Raw genomic sequence first — 20,608 nt, forward strand, 5'->3', positions numbered from 1 at the left:
TAAGTCAATAAACAATCAAAGACACTTTTCTGAATATGGATGTGACACTTATATTGCCGATTCTAGACCTTCCAAAAATAAACATGGGGCGCATATTCTCCGCAGCACTTACTGAACAGAGGATAAGTAAACCTTAGAATAGATGAGGACAGAAACAAAAACACTAATTGGTCGTGAAACAAGGATCAAAACACTTCTGTATCCGAACTATAATATAATAATCCAGTCTTTCATTTCTTTGAATGATACTAAGACACTCTAGTGATGTTTAAACATTAGGCAGAGCATAAATAAACATCAAAATAGATTAGAATACAATAAAATTGAAATAAAATAAAACACTACAAAACACTAACTATAGTTCGCGGTATACTCTAAAATAAAAAGTGACGGTTGTATACTAAAATCTAAAAATCTGATTTTTGTGGACTTTGTAGATTAGTAGTAAAATGTTTCTATGCTTTTAATATCTTAATAAATCGATTACTTTTCGGGATCACTGTTTTAGAGTGGATTACACAACTATGTTTGTTTCCTGAAGTGGTGTCAAGATATTTCAAATTTTAGTTACAGCCATAGCACTTTCTAAGTAAGGAATTATTTAGGAAGTCAAACCATATCCAGGTAAACATTTATTTTCAATCTGGATATTAATTCAAATTGAATTATTACTGGTCAATTAAAATAGATGCTACAAGGACTATATAATTACTAGCGTATACCAGCGACTTCGTTCGCATCGAATTAATCATTTGTAATGGTGATGATAAAGCAAAGCAAGAATTTCCATTAACATACAAACGGGATAAAAGTTTCTCACATTTATGTCAGCATGAGAAAAAAACTGGCGATATTATTATACAACTTGGTAATATTTGAGGGGTAGTTTCATCTCGTTGGAATTTGACGAAAAATCCGCTTGCCAAAAATAAGCTTTTTACGTTAAGCAGTTTAAGCAGAATCGTGGTTAAGAAATTACCCAACATTTTGGAACACCCTGTTTGATTTTTTAAAAATTTTAAAATATGTAAAAAAAACAAATAAATTATGCTTGTCCAAGCGTTTTCCCGAAAGACTAACCGTTTTTTAAATAAAAAATATTGTAATATTTGACGGGCGTTTTCATCCTTTTTGAGATTCGAGAAACCCCTCGTTATCGAACCTCTACACCCCACAGTCAATCCGTTTGCCAAAAATCAGCTTAAATCAGCAGTTAAGCAGAATCGTGATTACTCAATGGTTATATCTTATGAAACACCCTGTATAAATTTATAAAAAATCTTAAAATATGTAAAACAACAAAATAAAATATACGTGTTTAAGAGTTTTTCCGAAAAACTCGCCGGTTTTTAAATAAAAAATATTTTAATATTTGAGGAATAGTTTCACCCCCTTAGAATTCGAGTTTCGAAAAATCCCTTCTTATCGAACCTCTACACCCTAAACTTAATCTGTTTTCCAAAAATCAGCTTTTTACGTCAAGCGCTTTAAGTAGAATCGTGATTAATCAATGACCAGATTTTTCGAAACACCCTGTATACATTTTTAAAAAATCTTAAAATATGTAAAAAAACAAAATAAAATATACGTCTTTAAGCGTTTTTTCGGAAACTTGACCGTTTTTTAAATAAAAAATATTTTAATATTTGAGGGGTGGTTTCACCCCCTTGGAACTGGAATTTCAAAAAATCCCTTCTTATCGAACCTCTACACCCTAGAATCAACCTGTATGCCAAAATTGAGCTTCTTACGTTGAGTGGTTTGAGCAGGATCGTGATTAATCAGTATGTCAGTCACTTAAGGATTTTATATTTAGTAGATTCATAAAATATGAATCTAATTAAAGGGTCAATCCTCTATTTTAGTATTTCATATACGTTAATTAATATCAATTCGAAAGCAAATCAAACAGCGCCTACCGTCACAAAATTTGCACCGCTTCGCTCTGCTAGGTCCTTCTGCACTCCCGATGCCGGAAGACAGAGCCGATGACGTAGTCCCAGCTGCTACCGATGACGTCGTTCCCGTGCTCACGGGCATCTCTCGACCTTAGGCCCGGTTCACAACGCACCATCACGTCGCCAAAGCTCCCTTCGCCACCTCGATTCACCACCGCAAAGTTCAACCACGTCCGCCACCATCACTGTTCACATACGAGATAAAGTCTGGTGGTACTGTAAATATGTAGTTCAATTCTGAAGCTTCGCGTGCATTTTCAATGATAAAAAAGCTTTCAACGATTTAGTTGAAGAAATTGATGGTCTAACTGGCTTTAAACACATCAAGATAATAGGTAGACGGTTTTGAGTAGGAGTAGATGTTTTAAACTGTCTTGGATGATAATAAATCATCAAAAAATCTCTTAAAAATGTAAAGAAGTCTCAAAAAAAGCGAAAACATACACTAAACAGCAAAAATTGGTCGTAATATAAGAATCAAAACTCCGATATATATGACGTCAATAAACAACCAAAACAGTTCTTTGGAAGATATTAGGACACTCCAATGCAGATTAAACGTTAAATAGAGGATATATAAACCTTAGAATAGATGAGGATACTACAAAAACACTAATTGGTCGTGAAATAAGGATCAAAACACTTCCGTATCCGGAACTATGATATAATAACCTAGTCTTTCACTTCTTTCGGTGATATTAAGACACTCCAGTGACGTTTCAACATTAAGCAGAGTATAAATAAACCTTAAACTAGATGAGGACACAACAAAAACACTAATTGGTCGTGAGACAAGGATCAAAACACTTCCCTAGGCGACGTTTGAGCGAATGGTGCAGTCCTGGACTCGAGAAACCACCAAAACGATGCCGATTCTTCTTGGAAAACTTGTCCAGGGACAATCTAAGACGGAAAAAATGGCTGGAAGTATAGTAAGGTCGCCGTGGTTCGGAATAAGGAATGTTCTCTGATGTGGAATACGCGTCCGAGCCGACGCTTTAACTTCGGGCGTCGCTGTTTAGGCGGACGGTTTACTGAGGCGTCGCGACGCGAGTCGTCGGCGTCCAGGTTGTGGAAAAGGCGAGCGTGCGCGAAAATCGCCGAGTTTGGACGAGGAGTGGACGTTGGGCAACGTTGCCGGAATCATTAAAATCGACGTGATCTTAACACGGAGAAGAGAATAATAGATTTTGATTTTATTATCAAAAATACCATATACATCTGGATTTTAAAAATCACTGATCAAATTCTTCTAGGTATACCGTCACTATATACGTGATTAATAATGAAAACACTTGGAAATTGTTAAAATCGATACATACAGGGTGTTTCGAAAAATATATGCCATCTCTCGTGGGGAGATAATATAGCTCCAATTCTGTTTTGTTTCCTAGCTACAGGGGGTTAAAGTCTTAATTCTTTTTCGATTTGTTATAATTTTCTTCCAAGAAAGATACTGTAAGTGGTAGATATTTTAGAGCTAAAAGAGTGTCGATAGATTCTCCAGTGACGTGCATATGGGTTATCAATGGAATATTTTTCTAAAAAAAAATTTTTTTTCACTTGTTATCAAGATTGTGTAGGCCGTTTAATGCCGACTAAAAGTTGTATTTGATATTTTGTCGATTTTGACCTCGTTGATAAAATAATAGTACTAAATAGTAATTGTTTTATTAAGAGTAAAAATTACACTTTTTGTGGCGAGGCTGTACGTTTGACATACAGGCCAGCCACAAAAAGTCATTTTTACTCCAAATAGAACATGCTATTTTTTTCCAACGCCACAAATATTTTTTAGGCAATGTCAAACGTTCCAAACAATATAAAAATATTTAAAAGTAATACCTTGTATGTAATTATACAGGGTGGTCCGAACTGTATTCCGGAAACTTTGGCAGCATATTCTGCAGATAAAAATAAAAGTAAAGTAAAGAAAAGATTTCAGTTAACGTCTCCCTTTTGCTGCCAGGGCTAATCTGGACAGAGCTACTTTGTTTACGCGGAATCCGAACCGCGGTCCTCGGCCATATCATGGTCTGTAGCCTACCGACTTAGGAAGTGTCTAAATTAATTCTTACTCACGAGATATCCGATCTCATCCGGCCTCGAACCGGCGTGAATGAGTGTGTATCAATAAATTTTACACTTTTCTCTTGGACAACAGCACGAAACAGAGTTTCGAACCGGTCACCCGGCCATCCACCAGTATCGCCTTACATCGCTTAACTTCGGTGTTCTAATGGGAACCGGTGTTTTAACGTAGCTAGGCCGTTGCACCAGATAAAAATAAATAAAAAAGTTCGTATAAATGTATGTCCTAAAATGCTCAGTTTCGGAGATACAGGGTGTAGAAGTTCCATTTTTATTTCGATTTTTTCCAAATAATTTCGGAAGTAATGCCAATAGTTGGATGAAAATTAGTGTCTGGGAGTTTTTTGACATGAGAAATTTGATTTTAATGTCAATATGACTCGTATTTGTATGGGGCGCCATACATGTATTTTATTTATTTATTTATTTATTTATTTATTCATTCATGCCAGTACAAAAATAGTTTACACACGTCAATATATAAAAACAATATACTAATATAAAATAGAAAAACTTAAATGTGAAAAATACAAAAAAGCACTAACATAAAATTGGAAAAGTTTAACAATGCAAAAATTCACAAGATACAAACCACAGATATTAAAATTCACAAAACATTTAGTCAAAATCTGTACGACAAGAACTCGTCAAAAGAGTAAAATGCGTTTTTAACAAGAATCTCCCTCAGTTGTCTGCAAAAAGAACTGTAGAACTGTATTTTAATTGTTAAAGAACATTAAAGATTTTAATTGTAAAAGAACTGTATTTTAATTGTTTTGAAGAGTAATAACTTTTCGTCCGTACCTGTATAAAACACTACTGATTGAAAAGATATTCATTTCCGTGATTTTCTACCTGATTTCTTTACGTCGCTACGAGCAACCGTTCTCAAAATATTTAGAATGGAAATAGTCAATACCATGTCATTATTGACAAAAAAATAAACATATTTGACCGAAATGATGAATTTGGGAACTTTTTATTGTTTTAAAATACCTAGTCATAAATTTTTCTTCGAAAAAATGACAATAAAACGGTTTCTGTTGAACTCTTTGCACAAAAACATTGGAAATTTATAATTTCGGTCTAATAACTATTTAGTCAACATGTTTAATTGATGTCAATGATGACAGGTATTCATAATTTCGATTCCAAATATCTCGAGAGCAACAAATATGTCCTTTTACCCCTTACCTTATTGATCCTAACCATTCTGGAACAAGCAAAATTTTTTTATGGAAAATGTATTTTTCTCATAATGTCAATAATAAAAAAGTTTTATATATACAGGGTTGTTCGCCACATACGACACGGAGTATTGTAGCTAAACGATGAGATTTTTACAAATTGTAAGTTTTGGGTTCGATGAAGGACTATTAGAAGTACAATTTAAAAATAATTTTACAAGATACAGAGTGTCCCAAATAAGTAAAAAATATCAAAGTTGTATTTTTTTAAATGGAACACCCTGTATATTATTACATTTTTAGTTTCTACGATTAAAATAAAAGATAAATTTGATTAAGGTTTATTATACTTAAACCTTTCCGCTTTTTGAATATTTCAATTTTGGCGAAATTGCAGTTAAAATTTTAAGGCTTCATTTCTCCAAGAGGGTATCAAAGTTTTTAATACTAAATATTTACTGAAGTTTATTTACTGATCAGTTATTGTGTTTAATAAAATAATACTACCTTATACAGAGTGTCTAAAAATTTGTTTTAAATAATTATTAGCTTCAAACAGCAATAACTTGTTTAATTTAAATGGAACATCCTGTATATTTTACGAGAATCAGATGCACAATTTAATTGTCTATCAAATTATATTATACCATTTTTTACCTATCTCTTTAAGTTTCCGTAGAAAATGCATTTTCTTGTAATTTAGAACTTATTTATCCATGGACTATTGACATTTTAGATTATTTTTAAAGATGTACCAAATTTTTAAAGAGTACAGATACTAATATTGTCGATATAATTCGTTTATTTCATTAAAAAATTAAAAAAAATTGTTTAAATATTTGTTAAAGAGGACCAATTAATATGATTCCAGTATTCAAACTACATTAAATGACTGCTTGCTTTGATTAATAATAATTGCTCCAAATACTAAAAAACTGAATTTTGTATGGGCATTAGACAGTGTGATAAAAAGTAACACCTTAAAAATGATATTTCATTTTTAATAAATGCTTATTTATAACAACAAGAGACTTTAATTTGATAACTTACTATTATATTGATTTCTGACTCAAATCCACATTTATTTATAATAATAATTATTAACGAACACAATTAAGTATGTAATTAATTAGTATATGAGCGGAAATAATGGTGTTGTATTTAATTAATGGTATACTCTTTTATAAAGATTTAAATAGTTTTCTTTTGCATATAAAATGGTTAGTAATATTATCGTTTTGCTAAAAACGATAATATTACTAGTCTGTACATTTTGTACATTTGTTACTTTAAAAACAATCTAAAATGTCAATATTCCATGGATATATTGATAAATGAGGTCTAAATTATAAGAAAATGCATTTTCTACGAAAACTTGAAGGATAGGTAAAAAATGGTATAATACAATTTGATAGACAATTTAATTGTGCATCTGATTCTCCTAAAATATACAGGGCATTCTATTTAAATTAAAGAAGTTGTTGCCGTTTGAAGTTAATAATTATTTAAAGTAAATTTTTAGACACTCTCTATAAAGTAGTATTATTTTTATTATTGCAACACAATAACTGATCAATAAATAAACTTCATTAAATATTTAGTATTAAAAACATTGATACCCTTGGAGAAATAAAGCTTTAAAATTTTTACTGCAATTTCACAAAATTGAAAATATTTCAAAAACGTAATGTTTAAGTATAATAAACCTTAATCAAATTTACCTTTATTTTAATCGTAGAAACTAAAAATGTAATAATATAGAGGGTGTTCCATTTAAAAAAATACAACTTTGATATTTTTTATTTATTTGGGACACTCTGTATCTTGTAAAAATATTTTTAAATTGTAGCTCTAATAGTCCTTCAACGAACCCCAAACTTACAATTTGTAAAAATCTCATCGTTTAGCTACAATACTCCGTGTCGTATGTGGTGAACAACCCTGTAAAGACAATCCGGGGAAATACTGTATATTTAATCTACTTAATTCGAGATATAACGTATATTTATACGTCTTTTTAAAGAATACTTTAAAAACTTTAATAAGCATAAGTCAAAATAAAGTTTGCGAACTTATACGAAATAATGACTTTTTATTTCGCTATTTCATATTTTTCTACTGCTTTAACGTGACCTTTACAAAATTGTTTGAAAACTCTCCTATAATGACTGTTGAGATAAACAACTTAAAGTTGTTTACCTGAAACTTCTCATCTTTGAAGACCACGACCCAGTTCCAAGGTTTATTCTATTGTTCGTCATCGTAATCAGACAACTTTAAAAATATTACATTAAGATCCACATTAATCATTTCAAAGGACCGTTCGCTTTTTCTTTGAAAAGATATACACAGTATAAGACACGGGTGGGCTACTTAACAACATATTAGTTATTAATACAAATCGTGAAAATTTCGTATAATTTTCATATGATTTCCAGTAAAAATAAATTTTTAATACAGGGTGTCACAGAAATAAGTGCAAGTATTTTAAGGGGTAGTAGATCTGGTCAAAAGAAACGTTTTTTCTCCTTACCGTTTTTCAAATAAGTCCAAAATAACAGAGTTATTTTATTAATTATTATTTCCTAAAATTTTGAGAACTTTTCTGGATTTTCTTTCATGTAAATTTAAGCTACTACCTATGTTGCCATATTATCAAGGAATTATGTTTTTTTACTTAAAACTAAAAAAAATCCAACGTTTTTTCCAAATTTTAAAATTTTATTAAAATTCTTTTCGCAAAAAATACCTCATAGGCGTGTTTCTGAGGCCGAAATATACTACCAGTTAAAATACTTGCACTTATTTCTGGGACACCCTGTATACAGGGTGGTCCGAACTGTATTCCGGAAACTTCAGCATCATATCCTGCAGATAATAATAAGTAAAAAAGTTTATATAAATGTATGTACTAAAACGCTTAGTTTCGGAGATACAGGGTGTTGAAGTTTCATTTTTATTTCGACTGTTTCCAAATAATTTTTTCAAACATCAATATTTGGATAAAAATTGGTGTCTAGGAGTTATAACTTTTCGTTCGTCCCTGTATAAAACAACTAATAAAAAAATACATATATATATATATATATATATATATATATTTACTATATACATACATATATACTACATAATAAAAAATATATACGTTTTTTACGTAAAAAAAGTCCCTTGGTAAAAATCGCTTCTAATGGTTCTCGAGATATTTGGAATCAAAATTATCAATACCTGTCATCATTGACATAAACTAAACATGTTGACTAAATAGTTATTAGACTGAAATCATAAATTTGAAAGGTTTTTGTACCAAAAGACCAACAGAAATTGTTTTATCATCATTTTTTCGAAGAAAAATTTATGACTAATTTAAAAAAATTAAATAATTTCAGTCAAATAACTATCCACTCAACATGTTTATTTTTGTCAATAATGACATGTATTGATTATTTCCATTCTAAATATCTTGAGAACGGTTGCTCGTAGCGATTTTTAGCAAGAGACATTTTTTAGGTAAAAAAATACGAAAATGTATATTTTTTCACTCGGTAGTTTTATACAGGTACGGAAGAAAGGTTATTACTCTTCAAAACAGTTAAAACACATATAGGTGGCGCCCCCTACAAATAAGAGTTATATTGATATCAAAATCAAATTTCTCATGTCAAAAAACTCCCAGGCACCAATTTTTATCCAAATATTGATGTTTGAAAAAAATATTTGGAAAGAGTCGAAATAAAAATGAAACTTCTACACCCTGTATTTCCGAAATTAAGCATTTTAGGACACATATTTATACGAACTTTTTTACTTGTTTTTCTCTACAGAATATGCTGCCGAAGTTTGCGGAATATAGTTCGGACCACCTTGTATAGTGTTATCGAAAATAACTACGTCAAAATAGGAATAGAAATAGTTATTTATGTATAACTAGTTGAAGCCTGGCGCATCCGCCACGACATCAGAAAAAAAATACTTTTTATTTTTTGTTTAATTAAATGAAAAACAAAAAATCCGGCTACGACAGTTTTTAGAAGAGTCAATTAGCTATCTTTTAGTAAAAAAAAGCAACTTCTAGAGTAAGTCGTGGCTTCAGTAGAGACGACACAGACAAACATTAACATTTTATATATATACAGAAAACATTCTTATAGCTATACGATTATTATCATTATCTTCCAACTAATTTAAACACATACTGCCCATTTCTGGTTCTGTAAAAGTCAAGTGTATTTTCTTTAATTCGGGTTTGCCTTAAAACAGAAACGGCGTAGCGTAAACACTTTTCAGTGCAACTTCCGATAAAGACTAAGATAGATACTTAAATCTCTTGGCCTCTTTAAACGTCTTATTCCAAACTCAGGTGAAATGTTTATGTAAATCGGCCTTAAATTTGTTATTTTTAACCATCACTTCTTTGTTAGTATTTATGCGTAGGTATACTGAGTGTACAACACTGAGAAATTACTTTTCGTCATTTTTGCTATTTGTTTTGAATGCCTTTTTATGTGTTTTAGCGCGAGAGAACTTACGACCGAGAAGGATGAAAGATTTTCGTCGAGTAGTAAGATCAATCTTCGAGTTGTCAAGGAGTTTTTAACAGGACACTGTTTCCTCAACAAACGCCTCACTAGATTGAAGAAATAACGGCGAATGCAGATTCTGTGGGGAAAATGGGGAAACACCAGAACACTTCATCACTAAGAGTGTCGAGACGACAACCATTCGTGCCATAAACATTGATAAGAATGATATCGAAGATGGAGAACTAGCCTCTGTAAAGCCGTCTCAGATACTGGCTTTTGTCAAAGCCCTGAGACTGTATGATGAGTTATAACTCGTTATAAATCAAGAAAGAAAACACAATAGATCTGTAAGATCGCAGTGATTTATCCCCAAATATTCTACATTCTTCATGTGTTTGAGTGAAATGAAGAGAACGGAGTTTGCCAAGGGCAAAGGCTCGCAAAGGCCAAGGGCAACATTTAATTTCTCAATTAGCAAATAATTGCAAATTCGTTGAATTCTTAAGCATGGTAATTATATTATAGTTGGGGGTTAAAAGCTTCGATGCAAAATAAAACTCTAATTCACAACAATATGCCAAAACCCTTTACTTAACACTGGACGCGTGATTCGCTAACCATATTAGCCAGCACTAAAGTTTAAAATAAAATATCGGTAAAAAAACTTTTAAGTTAAACGGTTTTATCTTATGAGCACTGAAAACTAGAAAATAATAATAACAATTAGGTATTTTGAACTTCTAGTTCAGAAATATTTTAGTACTAGGCAGAATAGCTTTTAGGCATATTAGACTAAAATAAAAACGTGGGGCCCCTCTGAAATCCTACCTATGGCAAAGCATATCTTTTTATCTATATACTTTGGTAGATCATGAGCTCGGCGTTCGCTGGTGAAGCCGCCACGGCTGGTTATTGATTGTCAAAATCTCCAGTTACGATTATAGTAAGTCGATGCTATCCACACTTAGTATAGAAGAAAGTATTACAGCAATAGTTAATGGGCCCCACGTTTTTATTTTAGTCTAATATGCCTAAAAGCTATTCTGCCTAGTACTAAAATATTTCTGAACTAGAAGTTCAAAATACCTAATTGTTATTATTATTTTCTAGTTTTCAGTGCACATAAGATAAAACCGTTTAACTTAAAAAGTTTTTTTACCGATTTTTTATTTTCTAGTTTTTAGTATTTAACGGAAATACCTACCGAATATTCCTCATTCTATTTAATTCATTATTATATAAATTAATATATATATATATATATATATATATATATATATATATATATATATATATATATATATATATATATATATATATATATATATATATATATATATATATATATATATATATATATATATATATATATATATATATATATATATATATATATATATATATATATATATATATATATATATATATATATATATATATATATATATATATATATATATATATATATATATATATATATATATATATATATATATATACATTCTTCATACATTCTTATATATATATATATATATATATATATATATATATATATATATATATATATATATATATATATATATATATATATATATATATATATATAACAATTAATTATAACAATAAAATATAAATTATAATAATTAATTATATTTAAAATACCTATTTGTTAATATTTTATTATTTATATTTATTTTAACATTGATATTATTATAGAGAATAAAAAAACGCAATTTAACGTTAATTTTTTACACAACTGTTCTGGACACGACTACTCATGCCCTCACCTAATACGCCATTTTGTAACGACGTCCATCTTGGATTTTAAATTTTGTCATAATCACAGTATTCTACTAGTGTAGCCCTTTCATTTGATACCCATATTGAGGGGGTTGTGGAAAAATATGAAATCCGCCATTTTGTACCGGCGGCCATCTTAGATTTACAATGTTATTGATATTACTATATTGTATTGTCATCGGAACTAAAGGTGTGTACAAAATTTCAGATCAATCTGACAACAGGAAGGTACTTAAATTTCAATTTCTAATTTTGACCCAAATAAATAAATACCGTAAGGGTCGAGCTAAATAAAACCGTTTAAAAAACTAAAAGGAGCTAAGTTACGAGGGTGGTCTGAAAAGTTTCCGACCTAACAAAGATACAAGACATTTTTTCTGAATATTTTATTTTATTTTTCAACATAGTCCCCTTGTAACTCTACACACTTTTCCCAGCGATGCTCCCATCTCTGTAACCCGTCCAAATAGTACTCGGCGTTTTTCTCTGCAAAAGAGTGGTGGCCTCTTCATTTGACGAAAATCTCTGTCCTCCGAGCGCAATTTTTAAATGAGGGAACAAAAAGAAGTCGCTAGGGGCTAGATCTGGTGAGTAAGGCGGATGGTCAAGCAGTTCAAACCGTAACTCGTGGATTTTCACCATGGCAACCGCTGAGGTGTGAGACGGTGCGTTATCTTGGTGAAACAGGATTTTCTTTTTCTGTAAATGAGGCCGTTTTTCCGTAAAAATGGCCGGAAATGTTCATACCAACACGCTTTTGGTCTAACGTGAGCAAACGCGGCACCCAACGCGCGGACAGCTTTCTCATGCCTAATATGTGACAAACACGTTCTTTTGATATGTTCATAATCTCTGTTATCTCTCTCACTTTAATTCGGCGGTCGTCTAGCACCATTTGGTGAACTTTGGCGATGTTATCGTCCGTAGTTGCAGTTTTTGGACGTCCCGAACGTTCATCGTCTCCCAAGCTCTTACGGTCACGTTTAAATTCAGCTGCCCAAAATTTCACTGTGGTAAATGATGGTGCAGAGTCCCCATACATAGAATCCAACTCATGTTTAATTTGTGTAGGCGTATTGCCTTTCAAAACCAGATATTTAATGACAGCTCGATACCCGATTTTGTCCATTTTCACAAAAACACTGATCAACTCACTCAAACGAGTGTTGCATAACAACTGCGCATCCAAAATGGCTGAAACTTTGGTGAATAACTGTCAACAGATGAACAATGAAAATTCACTAGCTTTTATCTACGAGTGCTGCCATCTTCACGTTGAGGTCGGAAACTTTTCAGACCATCCTCGTAAATAACAAATAATAATAATTTAATAAAAATGTAATCAAATGCACAGTGTTTTGGTGTATTGAAGCGAATTAGTGTTTTATATTGCTGATAATAACTATATCTAAAGTGACCAGATTTTAAGTCAACCTATGACAGAGGCAGGATGGCAAAAAATACCGGACACATTTTTCAAGAACAGTACTGACGCATAATGTCATTTTATAAAAAAAATAAAAAAAAAAGTCTGAAGTGAAGATGAGTAGGTTCGGATGGATGAAAACGAATCCACGGACCTCTCTCCAGTGCCGGTACTGATGGATGTAAATCTTACTGAACATCGACCCCTATCCAAACTGATTTTTTCAACTAAAAGCTAAAAAAAAATTTTTGCTTTTAAAACCAAAAGCTTTCTCAAAAAAATCCGAATTTTCATTTTTTTTTTCGCGAAAAAGACCTCAAAATCATGTTTCAGGAGTCGAATTATACTACTCCTAAAATATTTACACTTATTTAAGACTCACCCTGTATAGCAATTTTTTAATTAAAAAACAAAACTGAAAATTTTACAAATATAATGGGCACCATAAATATTCGTTCTGTCAAGAAACTCACATATATTTTTCGGAAGAATGAACCCTTATTTTAAATTATTAGATTATCTCTTAATTTTTTAACTAAAGATTCGCCGCGCCGCGCCGGACCCAGTCATACTGCATTTTGTAATTACTATACATTTTAAACAAGATAGAGATAATCGTAAATATCATTTCTGTACTTGTCTACAACATATTGACCACTGTAAATACCCTTTCTGAACATTAGTCTCCAAAAGACAAACCAAAATTCAATCATTTTTTTGTGTAAAGTAGGAAAACCTTCCAAAGAAAAAAGCTGCAAAAACCTCCCCCAATTTATATCTAAATATTTCAATATCATTTTGCTACTACTCATTAATCTTTTCTAAGGTAACCTAATTTTAAATTAACTGAATTCAGTTGACAGACAATGTTGAATAAAGGACCTTTTGACGGACAAACTCTGGAGACGGACATCGCGTTTGTATAACTGTACTTATCTTACACCCTGTATCTAGTCACTTTAACTATATCCTGTTGTGGTATAAACTGATATCTGAAGAAGACATTTGAATGAAAATTTTGTTGTCAGTTTAATATTTAAATATCAACTTTTTACAAATTTAACTTGTATTTCATAACCTTTAAAAGAAATGTTATTTTAAAGGAACGAAATATATTTAGTAACATTTATATATCAGAATTTTAAAAAATGGCTTTTTGTTTTTATACTGGCTGGAAAAGTGACAAAACAAACAAGAAAGTCTCATCTGAGAACTTCCTCTGTTTTATTAATTTTGAAATTCCGACCATGTTATGATTTCTAATCTAAAATTAAAATATGAATACAATCGAAATATCCGAATTCACATATTCCTTCCATAGGATTTGGATTACAATGGTTTTAATACCGGGTGTTGCATCGTCGAGCGGGGCATAGGAAATCCCATGTAAATTTTGAATGAGGTCAATTATTGGCTTCCCTAATTATTTTAGAGAATAATTCTATTTAGGTTTATTGAAGAGCACTAAAACCCACATTCAAAAGAATAACCTTAGATATTTTTGATTAGCCCGTTTACGAGTTATCGCCGATTTCTTTTTAAATATTTCTCCTTTCTTATGGCCCTGTATTTACTTATGAGCACCAGTCAAGGTAAAAGATAACTGTCAAATAAAGTTGTCATTTCAGAAATTTATCTATTTAGTGCTTTATTATTATTATTAAAAACTCATACCTACATCGAAAATATTAGCCATGAATTACACTACCGAAGAAAAAGTATTGATGGTTAAATGGTATTATCAAGGAAATAGTTATCAAAAGGTATCGGACATGTTTGCTGCTCTGTATCCGAATAGACCGATACCTGGAAAATCTACAATCGCAAAGAATATCCAGAGATTTGAGACCAAAGGTACCCTAACAAATAACTACAGATGTGAAGGAACAAAGAGAAGATGCAAGAAATGATACCGACTTGGAAGTTTTATTATGCGTGGAAGTGAACGATGGAAAGATCAGCACAAGGAAACTTGAGTATGAAATAGGAATAGATCACACTACAGCGTTTCGAATTTTGAAACGCTGTAGTGTGATCTATTTATTATTAAAAAAAGCATCAAGAGCTACGAGATGGGGACGAAATACCGCGGCAGGCGTTTTTTTTTGATATGATGGAAAGAGCAAACACGGATAGGGAATTTTTAAAAAACATATGTTTCACTGACGAATGCACGTTTACCTTAAATACTGAACCCAATGTTCAAAATTATCGATATTGGAACAAAGAAAACCAACACAGGTTTGTCGAAACAACGACGCAATATCCACAGAAAGTAAATGTTTGGGCAGGGATATTCAGACACAATAATATCGGGCCATTATTTCTGAGAATATTATTTGTAACTACTCGAAAATCATATTTTACCTGCTTTACATGATGCCGCTAGCGAAAATGAGGAAGTTTGGTACCAAATGGATGGCTGCCCGGCACATAGTACCCTGGCTGTTCGGGAATATTTAGACAATAGTTTTAACGGCAACGTTATTGTGCCGTATACAGTAAATTGGCCAGCAAGGTCTCCTGATATTTCGCCAAATGATTTCTTTCTCTGGGGCCATTTAAAAAACAGGATATACAAGGATAAAAAAATACCCAAATCTAGAGTTAAAAAATGCTATTTCTGCCGAATGCAATAGAATATCAGTTTACCAACTAGCGAATATAAGAAGAGAATTTTATGATCGCCTGGTTTATTGTCTAGTAGTCGATGGAGGAATATTTGAACATCTTCTTAAATCCTAAAGTTCTAACAATTTAATAGTACCTAAATTGATAAGTTATTGAATATTGTAATAATACTATAATTAACCTTGTAATTGATTACTTTATTTTACTTTAAATCATATTAATTTGTATTTATAAATACATCTTTAAGATTTCCGATGTAGGAATGAGTTTTCAATAATAATAAAGCACTAAATAGGTAAATTTCTGAAATTACAACTTCATTTGACAGTTATCTTTTACCTTGACTGGTGCTCATAAGTAAATACAGGGCCATAAAAAAGGAGAAATATTTAAAAAGAAATCGGCGATAACTCGTCAAAAATATGTAAAGTTATTCTTTTGAATGTGGGTCAATAAACCTAAATAGAATTATTCTCTAAAATAATTAGGGAAGCCAATAATTTACCCATTAAAATTTACATGGGATTTCCTATGTCCCGTCCGACGATGCAACACCCGGTATATCTTACTTTTGTTCGATTATTAATAGTGATAAAAATAATGTAACAAAAATGTATATACAGGGTGAATCTGATGATTGAATAATAAGTGAAAATAAGTGCAAATGTTTTCAGGGTTGGTATAGAACTCGATAAAAGAAATATAATTTTTCTTTGCCGTTTTTCAAATAAGCCATTATCTCAGACAGTTTTACAGAGCAATGGCACAACTTGTTGTCTCGGCGTAGTCAGTGATGAGGTGTTCTGGTGTTTCCCCATTTTCCCCACAGAATCTGCATTCTCCGTTGTTTTTTACCTTCAATATACAGAGGTGTCAATGAGGAGACAGTGTCCTGCTAAAAACCCCGTGACAATCCGAAGAATTTTCTTAATTCAAGGAAAATCTTTGATTTTTCTCGATCGTAAGTCCTGAGAAGTTTCGTCAAATTTTCTAGACTGTTGGAGGATGCCAATCCAGGTCACGGATGGAGTCTTCCAGGTTCTTGAGTTCTGCTTTAGATTGGTTTCCACTTGGGAAGCAGAACAGTTCTGATACAGTTAAATGAGTGTTCGCTCCTTTTCTTCTATCTAGATCGTTTGCTTTTTCATTACCTTCTATCCCTTGATAGGCTAACGCCCAGAGTAGGAGTAATTTCGGCTTACCAAGCCAAAACAAGCAACATTTTTTGAATAAATGGCCAAAAGCTTTTAAAAAATTCAGTTCGTATTTAAAAAGTAAAGTTGATAATAATATCTCACAAACGAAATGATGAATCTGAAATTTAATTGCATCAACTGTAAAAAAGAAGAATTAAAAATTATTAAGGCATTTATTGAAAACATATCTTCAAATAAATCCAAGAAAAAATAAAAATGACTTGAAATTATACCCCAGCGGTCACTCCTGCATCTGGGACACCCTGTAAAAGTTCCCTCGCAAAATTTTACTGAAGAATAAAATATGGACAATGACATTATATCCACCCATGGAAAAAATGTAACAAAGTTTAAACCAAAATAAAACAAAAGTAAAATAAAAATAATATAAAGCTTACTACGCACAGCCATAGCCAGCGTGTCGTTAAATCCTGTTATCCGTCGTCCGATTCATTTTGACATATTTAATTATTTCGAAAACGAGAATTATCTCAACGTTTTGTTTTTCTTACTAATATGAATTTGGTCTAGTGCCAACTGGAAGTAGCGGCCTATTTTTAAGCGAGTCGTCCCATAAAATAATTTACTTAAGCGGCGTTCAGACGGGTCAACAAAAACAGTGGCGTTTCGGGCTTCGATCTGAATCACGAACTAGCTTCAGAAGATTCAGAAGAATACAGTACCTAACCATTTAGGCATAATTCAATATAAGTTCCTTGTTGGACATAGTCCTGGGCCCGAATTCTGTAACTTAGAAAACGCTAAGCGCTTTTAGACGCTCAGTATATGGCGTTAACTTTCGCTCAGAGCACACTTAAGTACCGATTTGGGTATTCTCATCTGACGCGCTTAGCGTCTTTACCTATTGCGCTAAGCGATTTGAAAACCTTGGCTACCTTACAGGAACGTTTTGCTTGTCGAACTGTCAGTAAAAATGGGAAAAAAATGTAATTTTGTGCGTTCTCTTGCTTACTAGTGCAAACTATTTCTTCTTCTATAAATTCCTTAATAAGTAATTGATAATTTACGACTTGGCAGCTATAAATATTGTTCAAAACATCAAAAATGCTGTCTTCAACATTTCCTTTGTATAAGAATAATGACATAATACCCATGCATAATATCCATAGAAAAATAGGTTGACATAACAACAGATTATGAAATTCACGTAACATTGGCATTTTTCACTGTTATTAAAGAGGTATCATTGAAGACCAAAATCAGCGTGTTTAATTCAGTATTCGTTCCAATATTAACATTCGGTAGTGAGAGTTGGGTCCTCACCAAGAGACAAGAAAGCTTAATACAAACAGTAGAAATTAAATACCTCCGAAAAGTGCTAGGGGTTACGAGGATGAATAAACTACGCAATTCCGATATCAGAGAGCAGCTGAAAGTCCAGCCAGTACTAACAACTATCGAAAACTGCCAGTTGAGATGGTACGGACATTTGAAAATATTAAACAAAGAGAGACCAGTAAGAAGAGTATGGGAGGCAAAAAGGAAGGAAAAGAGGAAAAAGGGTAGACCTGCAACTACGTGGGATCAGAATATTGCAAAATTACTCAAAACTAGAGGGATCGGCTGCGCCGAAGCATCAAGCATGGCATTGGACAAGAAGAACTGGCAAAATTTTGTTTATGGAAAGAAGTAGCGTCTAGAAGCCTACACCTTCGGATAGAAGGCATTCGATTATATCTACGAGGCATGTTTTTTAAGTAAGTACCGTTTTGGAATTAAAAAAAACGTGCAAAGATATCACAATAATTTTATTTTTACATGAAAGCCTGTACCTTAATCTACTTTTCTACATAATTTCCGTGAATATTGAGGCAATTGTCATAACGTGGCGCCAGTTTTTCAATACCCTCCTCATAAAATTCTGCCGCCTGACTGGCTAACCACTGTATCACAACTGTTTTGACTTCGTTATCGTCTTGAAGACGCTGACCGCCCAGGTGTTTATTCAAGTGCAAGAATAAATGGTAGTCACTGGGCGCCAGATCAGGGCTGTATGGAGGATGATCTAGAGTTTCCCATTTAAAAGATTTGATGAGATCTTTGGTCCGATTAGCCACATGTGGACGGGCATTGTCATGCAGCAAAACAATACCCTTACTCAACTTGCCACGTCTTTTGTTTTGGATGCACGGCGCAGATTGTTCAATGTCTCACAATAAGATGCTGCCTTGACTGTCTCATTACGAGGCAGAAACTCCACTAGCAATACTCCTTTTCTGTCCCAAAAAACTGCACATGATTCTCCGGGCAGAAATTGTTTGCTTAAACTTCACTGTTTTGGGTGATGATGAATGTCGCCATTCCATGGACTGTTGTTTCGATTCTGGTGTTTCGTAGGCCACCCATGTTTCGTCACCAGTAACAATTTTGTCTAAAAAATCTTCACCTTCATTGTGGTACTGCTCAAGGAAAGTCAATGCACTGCCTAAACGTTGGGTTTTGTGCAAATCCATCAACATTTTCGGAACCCAACGTGAACACAATTTCCGGTAATTCAAGTTCTCGGTCACAATGCGATACAAAACACTACGAGAACATTGAGGAAAGTAGTCGCACAATGATGAAATTGTAAAGCGTCTGTTTTCTTTCACCTCTTTGTCCACTTTCTGCACCGAATCTTCATTAACGACCGAAGGACGCCCACTCCGTTCTTCATCATGCACATTTGTGCGGCCATCTTTAAATGCTCTCACCCTTTTCCTTACCATTCCATCACTCATAATGGTTTGTCCGTAAACTTCACAGATCTCACGATGAATATCGATCGGTTTTACGCCTTTAGCACTAAGAAATCGTATGACAGCCCGTACTTCACAATCGGCGGGGCTCACGATTGTCGGAGGCATCTTAAACACTCAATAAACAACGTATACAATGAAGAATCAGACTGTACTGGCGTCTGTGCATAGACAAGAGATGTAGGTAACCAGCGCGCATGCGCGGAACGCCGACCGTAGCGCTGCGGCGGCCGAATCGCAAAACGGTACTTACTTAAAAAACATGCCTCGTATATATATCCACATTTGACTATTAGTAAACTATTATATACCTGAGACATTACGATGCTGCCAATATGTGCTCAACATGTATCCAGAAAACGATTCGCATGGCAACGAGAATACCAAAATCGACTGCTTGGTGTTCCGGTGATCGAATACTTTCGCTTACCGCTTTGAAAGCGTAACGTTTTTATGTCGAAGTTCCAGAATTCGGGCCCTGAGTGTTTTTGATTAGTTTTTAGGCTTGCGTAATTCAAAAGGAAAAAACGGAAAAAACTCTTATATGATCACCTTCATGTATGTCCGCCCGTCTGTGTGTCTTTCAAGACCCTTTATCTCGGGAACGCTTGGAAGTATTGAGTTGAAATTAAAACCATAAACTCAGGTCTACAGTCCCTTGAATGTATCATAAAAACATACCACAGAGTTAGGTTAGGTTGCTGGGGTTTGGGATCCTGTTTGTCATCCTTACTCTGGGGCCTTAGGCCCATTGCGAGACCTCTGTATTATTGTACCAAACATTCCTCTCATTCTTTCGTTACTTTAAAGCACTTCCAGCTCTTTGCAAAGTTCCCGATGTCGCTGATGTTGGCTTCTGCTGCTTCTTCTAGTCCCTCCAAAAACCCGTACCCTAAATTTTTAAAGCGTCGGTATTCCAGTGCCCGACAGTGGCACTGCAGGTGCTTTATGGTGTTTTCTTCCTCTCCGTATTCTCTACAGTAGACGTTGAAAAGCTTCCATCTCACGAGGTTTACCCCCCGAGGGGCAGTTTCCAGTAA

At 33.1% G+C, this 20,608-nt stretch overlaps 2 protein-coding genes across 3 annotated transcripts in view; both read right to left on the reverse strand.

Annotated features, from left to right (window-relative positions):
• The window catches only part of LOC115885929 (myocardin-related transcription factor A), a 367,929-nt gene that overhangs the window by 239,703 nt on the left and 107,618 nt on the right, over positions 1-20,608 (reverse strand). Inside the window, exon 1 of one of the 2 annotated variants that reach the window (XM_030904957.1) lies at positions 1,920-2,973. The exons of the other annotated variant lie outside the window; for it this stretch is intronic. Coding sequence (XP_030760817.1) covers positions 1,920-2,040 — 121 coding nt within the window. The 5' untranslated portion in view covers positions 2,041-2,973. Of the gene's footprint in view, positions 1-1,919; positions 2,974-20,608 lie in introns of those variants that run through there. 2 annotated transcript variants of the gene reach the window in all.
• LOC115885909 (protein GVQW3-like) lies at positions 12,227-12,685 on the reverse strand. The gene has a single exon (XM_030904937.1). It carries the CDS (start codon positions 12,683-12,685, stop codon positions 12,227-12,229), a length of 459 nt encoding a protein of 152 aa, XP_030760797.1.

Source organism: Sitophilus oryzae, unplaced genomic scaffold (genome assembly GCF_002938485.1).
Source record: "Sitophilus oryzae breed Bouriz unplaced genomic scaffold, Soryzae_2.0 scaffold_465_pilon_pilon, whole genome shotgun sequence".
Lineage (NCBI taxonomy): Eukaryota > Metazoa > Arthropoda > Insecta > Coleoptera > Curculionidae > Sitophilus > Sitophilus oryzae.